Raw genomic sequence first — 7947 nt, 5'->3', positions numbered from 1 at the left:
CCCTTTTCGCCTCGTCCACTGTTCATCATCTTCGATAAGATAGATGATCGGTCATCAGACCATCGAAAGGCTGATGATCACCTACAAGCGCTTTCATGATGAGGCACACAGGGGCAAAATTTGCGGTGGCTTATACTTCCCTGATCGAAGCAATGATCGACTTTTTTTTGGTATGCCTTCTCTCTCCTCTCGCAGGAATCAACGGAACTCTCATCTCCTGACGTTCATCAATCCCTATGCACCTATCCTTAGTGAGCCAGGTCAATTATGTCATAAACCTTTTCGGATGTGGTCGTTAACTTTATTCGTGCTAGAGGTAAGACACTTTTGATAGCAGTCCAGATTTTTTTTTCATTTTCCCAGAAAGGAAACTTAGCTGCAATCCGCGCAGGCAAACGACCGTGAAATGAAATGATTCCTGTAAATCGAATACATACATACATATTTATTTAATGAAGCTGGGTGTCCCCGATACCGTTATCGAGGTATGAACGTACTTTCCAAAAACTAACAAAACACCATTGTCAATAGCCAAGGATAGAAGCCGTGAGGTCAGTTCCTATCTTAAATACTATACTCGTAAACCCCGCCTTGATCACATCCGAAATGAGGATATCCAAAATCGATATGGGGCTGCACCGATCGTGGTAAAATTGCGAGAGATTCGTCTTCAATGGTATGGTCATGTAATTCGGGCTAAGGAGAATTCACTTGTCAAGATTGGTCTGAACATCGAAGTCGATGGTAAGCGACCAAAAGACCACCCGAACAACGGTGGCTTGATGCACTGGATGGGAATTTGAAAGCTTCGCGACTGCATCAAGATGAAGGCTTTGATAAAACAAAGTCGCGCAGGTCATTTCGCAGTTCCTAAACTCCACTTAAATTTCGAAAGAATAAGCTCAAATCTTTTTATTAAATTCGCTATATTCTATTATTTTTAATAATTCCAGATGATGATCTACTACTTTTTCCAGCAATAACTTGCACTAGACTACTTCTCCTTATGGCCCTGTCGAAATTGATTGACATAAATTTCGTATTAGTTGAGGGCACGACAGGACATCGCAATACATATTTTCTCCTTCAATATATGAGTTTCCCCATTAAAATATAAATTAATGACAGAAATATAGGGCCTTCCTGTTTAACATCAAATGATCCTGGCCAAGAATGGGTCAAGTTCCGGCAGTTCTTTTGTATCGAGCTCAAGTGTATTGACCGACATTCAGACAACGCTTTCTGACTTGCAAGAGAGTTTAAGTGAATCCCGGAAACTGGAGCGCCGTCTAAAATTAGCCCTGGGAGAGCAAACAGTTCGTAGTAGTCAACTGGAGGACACACTGAAACGAGAGCGCACCCGAAATGAGAAACTGCTAGAGGTAATGAGAGGAGTCGACTCTTCCTCGTCGACAACCACTCCTCGGGGCTCTGATTCGCCGCTTAGTACACTGCATGACAATAAGAATATCCTAGACACAGTCAGTCCTATTCTTATGCAATATAGGTAAGTATTCGAAACTAAAGCTCCAGCTAAACCAGCTCAGCTAGCACGGAAAATGATTCAATTAAAATCGTGCTAAGCAAAAGATAGAAGTCTGTAGAAGCCACTATCCCTGTTTTACTTGAATGGAGTTTTTCCCTTTGAATCCTTGTAACATGCAAAGAAGTATATTCCGCATATCTCCCATGTAGGTATGATGAACTATCACTTTCGCATAAACGTTGCTTAAAAATCCTTTCCCGCAAAGAAAGTCTACTTAAAACTGCTCTAAGCGAAAAGGAGAGTATACAGGCCAAGTATGATGATTTACTTGTACAGTTTCAAAAACTTCAAAAGAAAACGGAGGTGCTATGTTGTAAATATTTTACACTTCGGGCTAAGAAAACAGAAGAGGCAAGTATGTGGCTCCTGCTTCAGAGAAGCTTGAGAAATTTAAGCCTTGGCATGGATGAGCACCGGCTTCCTTTGCTTCCTTACAAGTGCACATACAAGTTAATATTTGCTTCATTCTTCCAGGTTGTTCAATTACGTGAACTCTTAAATTATGCTATCAAATTACTTTCAAAGGCTCGAAGAGGGAGGAGGTGCAGCTCATGATTAAAGAGGTTGAGTAGTAATTTGAGAGAGAAGTAATTGGATGCTACTTCCTTGTCGATAAATTTGCTGTGTTTTAAGGAAATGTTTTAGGATCGGTGTATTTTAGAAAATTTAATTATATAAAAATATCTAATATAAGCAGTTGCTCTGTGATAAATAATGATAATTTGTAGTAAAATGAATTATGTGACTCGATTTGGTCTTGTCTCCTCACATTTGGCGAAGCTCTAAGGACTTTCAGAAATAAATTGCAGGACAAGATGCCAAGTTTGGTATGATACAATTCTGGAAACCCAACTATGTTCGGGAATGTGCTCCTACGAATATCCAAAAGCTGGTTTTAACAGCAAGATACAGAATATTCAACTGTCCCCAATCGAAAGTTTTGTGCTGTTAGTCCAGCAAGCAAGACAACCCTATCGAAGGGCACTGTATCCGTGTATTTTGTCTGACACTGGGAAACCGAGCTGATTAGGGGCCGCCTCTCGATTTTGTGTTCCAAATTCCAATTGTTTATACTTGTTTATATCGTTGTGCTGGTCTTGCCATTGCGGGTTTAAACCTTGATTGTAGTGATGATTAAACAAGCAGGAGACATCTACAGCTTTAACTAGCCCATATAGTGCCAGCTTCCTGTGTGGAGTTGCCAGTTCTCCCATCAGACGCGCTTATTCGTGCGGATGCATCAGGTGGGAACAAACGCCCCCTCGTTAGTCGAGATTCGTCGCGATACTCATAAAACAATACGGATAGTAACCAGATTGACATGAAAGTTGCTGTTGTTAAAAACGGGTGTAGAACGCGCCAAACTAGAACAGTGTTTCTTACACTCGGAGAATGCATAAATGAACTATGTAAGTTCAACAAGGAAGCGGAATATTCACCAAAATACCATAGCTCTAATACGGGGCATTAAGTTGTCCTATATTAGGGCAGTAGAGGAGAAAACCGCCAAGCGTCAGGTGGCAAAGTCACGCCAGAAACGCAGGTGACACAGGTGAGAACGCGAACAAGCGAAGTAGGAACGGAATTAGTGAACCCCTTGGTACCCAGCAAGCGGCCAAGGCAAAAGGGAACGAATATGCGATTCATAAACCCATGCAATGGACAAAGGTTTGCAGCAGGAAGCAAAAGGCAAAAAGAGAAAATAAAATAAAATAATCACTATTTCAAGAAGAGAAATGCATATATTTTACGCTGATATCCTGCACAACATCAATGTCTGAGCGAAACAAGTCCAGCGAATAATTTCCGTGGAAAAGATGTTAGAGGAGCAAGCAGAAGTGAAAGCTCAAAAACAAGAAATTGTAATCGAGTGCAAAGGCCTAGATGAAGGTATATCCCGAGGGGATATCTGTGTTACGCTGAATCATAGGGTTAAATGAGTTTGATACAAATCAACCTCAGCCATTGCGAGGTAGCTCAACACCTGCTCTCGTGAATCATTCGAGAGTCGATTGTAGACGTGGCGGTAATCTGCGTTTTTTACCGAAATAACGGTATTGCTATTATTACGTGGATGAAACGCGGCTATATGGACATGAAGAAAGCTAGCCACACAAAAAACAATGGCATTCCTAGGAGCCGCCTTTGTGAGAGCAAAAATCTGCGGTATCCAAATCGCTGTTATGATCCTCCTATTGCAACATTAACGCAATATGAGAAGATGATAGAGGGCTTCGTGTTGAACGCGAGAGATTCAGCCCTAAAATTATAGCTGATGATTTCCACGCGCGCACCTTGGACTGAAGAAAACAAATGGCGAATAACTGGGGCCAAATCCTGCTTGAAACCTTCGAGAAGCTTGACATTGTACTAGCCAACGTTAGATGCGAGCCCACCTTCCGAGATAAAGAGCTAGGCCCGATCGTCGATCTAACTTACCTCACTACCTCGTTGACGAAGGGGATGGTCTGGCGGACCATGTCATCTTCCTCGACATTACAAATGGAGGAGGCGATGGTCGAATACGCGGCAGAAGGGAAGAAACCAGAACTCCAGGCAAATCAGCAACAGATCAGATTTTCTCTGTGCGGCAAGCGATGGAAAAACTGTTGGAATATGGACAACAGTTGCACCATCTGTTCATCGACTTTAAAGCCGCCTATGATAGCATAGCCAGGGTAAAACTGTACACGGCCATGAGAGAATTCGGTATCCCGACGAAATTAATAAGACTGACTAGGCTGACCCTGACCAATGTGCGAGGCCAGATAAAAGCAGCAGGATCACTCTCAAGACCATTCGACATCAACAACGGTCTAAGACAAGGGGATGCCCTATCATGCGTCCTCTTTAACCTGGCCCTCGAGAAAGTGATCCGTGATGCTGAGGTAAATGCAAGAGGTACGATCCTCTTCAAGTCCACCCAACTACTGGCCTATGCTGACGATATCGACATCATAGGAAGAACCACCCGAGACGTACAAACTGCCTTCATCCAGATTGAGCAGGCGGCGCGAGATCTTGGGCTGCACATCAATGAAGACAAGACAAAATTTATGGTGGCAACGTCAGCACCGAAGACGAATCAACCAACAACATCAAACCGCACTGGTCAAACACAAACACGAAGAAGAATAAGGATAGGAGAATACAACTTTGAGACCGTTGACAATTTCTCCTATCTAGGGTCGAAAATCACAACCGATAACAACTACGATGATGAAATCCGGGCACGGTTGTTGTCAGCCAAGAGAGCCTATTTCAGCTTACAAAGACTGTTCTGCTCGAAACGTCTCACCATAGGGTCAAAGCTCTTACTGTACAAGACTATGATCTTGCCAGTCCTCATGTATTCCTCGGAAACTTGGGTTCTTAGCAAAAAAAATTGCGAACTCTTGGCCGCGTTCGAGAGAAGAATCCTCCGAAGAATTTTTGGCCCCCTACATGAGGATGGACGATTCCGTAGCCTACACAATGACGAAATCTATGAGCGATACCATGACCGTCCGGTTGTGGATAAAATCCTGCTCAATAGGTTACGGTGGGCGGGTCACTCAATCCGTATGGATGAGGATGATCCCACCCGGAAAGTCTATAAGGGCAATATCTATGGTAGAAAAAGAAGACGAGGCAGACCCTGCCTAAGATGGAGCGATGGCGTGAGTCAGGACGCCAGACAGTTTTTAAGGATATCGAATTGGTGGACCTCGGCGCAAAACCGGGATGTCTGGAGTTCCTTATTAAGGCAGACCTAGACCGGATACCGGTTGTTGCGCCGTTGATGATGAACTGGGGATGTAAAAAGCCGCTAGGAAGAACCTGTTGAGGAGATGGCAGCAACGTTGTAAATGTAATGCGGAAGCAAATTGAAATATGATAAACGCAAAAATAACTGCGATATATGAAAAGCTGCTAGAAATGGGCTGAGTGCATGACTTAATCGTGCTGATGTACACCTGAGCTAATGATGAGGACCGCTCCCTCTTATTTTGGACGCTGTTGAACTGACTACTTCACGATCCTCGAAATGCAACTATAAACGTTAAATAGGATCCCGAACAGAAGCCTGCTCCTTGCCGAGCAAATTTTCAAGATGTTCCCTGATGCGTACCAGGATTTTTTTTTTTTGGGTTAGGGTAGGTGAATGCGTTTACGCACAGCGTGTTACCAGGATTATGTTAGCTATTACCGAGCGACAGGAAGCAGCACACAAATACTCCACCAATGGTCGCACTAAGACGGGTAACTTTTTCGAAGTCGTATCGGTCATCCCTTTATTGTACTCTCTGGAAAGGTGTCTGACTTACAGGATTTCCTTACAAGTGGAAGTAGCAGATCTACAGAAGTTACAGATTACAGTAGCAGCGGTGAAAAGTTCTACCAGGAAACCGTAAAGCTTAGCGGCTTTACTCCGTTTGGATCCATTGATGGTGGAGATGATTTTTCTTCTCTTTCTAATCATTTCTATTTACGATTTTGAAATCATTGTTATTTACAGCAATTTCTCCACACAGCGACTTGTGTCACGGCGTATACTACGCTCAACTTCTTCTTTTCATTGTGCATCCATAATTCAAAAGTCAGCAAGATCTTGGGACACCCCTTTGGAATATGACTAACGACCTAAGTAGCGACCGAGAAAAGAACATTTTTAATGGCGGCCCAATGTTCATCAGACCGATTATTCAAGGCACCTTCGGTCCGATCAGCAAGACTACTCCCCCAATGTAGCTGGACGTCTGTCAGTTAAAACTCAACTGACCTTATGGCGAGCTCTCTGCTCGAATAATGTTCCACCAATGACGAGGCAGCGGAAGCTGCACAAATCCACATACCGGTCACCATTAACCTTACGGCGCCAAGTACGAGTTAGAGCCACTTTAGCATTCAGTGACACAGCACACATGCTAACATTAGGAAGTATCTCCTGGATTACGTTCAATTTCTCATGTAAAAACCTCCCTGTTCTCTGCATGGGAAGTCTCGGAAGTCTCCTTATTCTGGACTGGAATGTTGCCGGCCCTGCAGTTACCGTAAACATTAATACAATACCAGATTCACACTTGTTTCTGCCAGGCTTTCAATGGAACAGTGACACAAGAGGCAGATAATCAATAAATAGCAAATACTATTGAAAGTCATACTTACTCCTTGAGACGCTTCCATGTTAGAGGGCCATTCAGATTATAGTGACTTGTCCCTTCTCCTTTATCGAACAGTCTTTGGCGGGAAGCGGAAGATTATTATTTTTTTATGATATATCCAAATGAGGGTAGTAAAAAACTTTATAGAACACCCGCGGAGGCAATGTACTTCTCGAATCTGTTGTCTGAATACCAATTGTTTTTAGGTAACTCTATATAAGGCCACGATTCGCCGAACTAAATGCATTCCTCATGTCTATGGTCACTATTCCACAATATTTGGAGATACAACCATCTCCATGTGTTATATGGTCGGCCTAAGCAGTAACCAATTTGATGGAGTCAACCGTAAATTCAGCTTTATGCAAACCATACTGCTAACCTTAAAGGTCTCTTTCAACAACCAGGAGCAATATATTTTAAATTAACACTCCAAAATATTAGCCTAGAGAATTAACACTTTTAGGTATCAATATCAACTTCTGTTTTCATGATGCTGTACATACATATACCGAATAGACTCAATCTATGCTTCACTACGAGTTGAAGGGCCTTATCCCATATTTTCCATTACTCCAATAATGACTATCGCATACATCCCCGGAGGCCGCGAACACGTCTTCGGCAGATATGAACAACTTCTGAGTCGTCGCATTACAATTCTCTAGGTACTGCTCGCAGATCATGTTCCTTCAGATGTTCTTTCCTTTCTTGGTCTGTCCTACCTATCGCCGTCTGGGTCACTCGCTGGCGAGCTAATCGAAATCAATTCTGTTAACTATCGCACCAGTAATTTGATTTTCAGCTGAGGAGTATGCATTTCCATGAGGTTGAGGCCTGTCATGCTTTCGCGATGCATTGATTTGTGCGGAGAACTCCATCCGTGGGAACGCTTAAAATATAAGGATTTTCTAACCACTCATCCATGAGGGTTTACTTATCCATCGTCTTGGAATGCAAAGGCTACCCTTAGTTTGTTGATCCACCGGTATGTGACTCCCTTTAACGTATTTTAAAAAAAATTGACTGGTGGCCGCTGTGTAGGCATCAAACAAAGGTCAAATGCACAATTGCCCATTGCCGCCAAGGTATCTGTAGGGTTCATTTGAAAGTGGTAACTCCCACCCCAGATTCGTGAATAGGGTCAATTATTTAATTAATGATATTATTTTAATTTTCGCATTGCAGTTAAAACCTTTCTAGGTTCTAAGTACCATTTCCTCCAATACATGGATTTTTTTTGTCGTAAGTTCAGTA

At 42.7% G+C, this 7947-nt stretch overlaps 1 protein-coding gene across 1 annotated transcript; it reads left to right on the top strand.

Annotated features, from left to right (window-relative positions):
* The first annotated feature begins 964 nt into the window (after positions 1–964).
* LOC119649413 lies at positions 965–2267 on the top strand. Its single transcript, XM_038051550.1, has 3 exons — positions 965–1507; positions 1696–1897; positions 2021–2267. The coding sequence occupies exons 1-3, from the start codon at positions 1158–1160 to the stop codon at positions 2099–2101; spliced, it is 633 nt and encodes a 210-aa protein (XP_037907478.1). The 5' UTR covers positions 965–1157; the 3' UTR covers positions 2102–2267.
* The last annotated feature ends 5680 nt before the right edge of the window (positions 2268–7947 follow it).

This window comes from Hermetia illucens, chromosome 2 (assembly GCF_905115235.1).
Source record: "Hermetia illucens chromosome 2, iHerIll2.2.curated.20191125, whole genome shotgun sequence".
Classification (NCBI taxonomy): Eukaryota; Metazoa; Arthropoda; class Insecta; order Diptera; family Stratiomyidae; genus Hermetia; species Hermetia illucens.
Note: the sequence above shows the minus strand (reverse complement) of the source record. Positions and strands in the feature narration are given on the sequence as shown.

Coding starts and splice junctions, on each gene's coding strand:
- LOC119649413 (XM_038051550.1), top strand. CDS start 1,158: ATGATCCTGGCCAAGAATGGGTCAAGTTCCGGCAGTTCTTTTGTATCG. Junction 1,508..1,695: donor CCTATTCTTATGCAATATAG/GTAAGTATTCGA, acceptor TCTCCCATGTAG/GTATGATGAACTATCACTTT. Junction 1,898..2,020: donor GGGCTAAGAAAACAGAAGAG/GCAAGTATGTGG, acceptor TCATTCTTCCAG/GTTGTTCAATTACGTGAACT.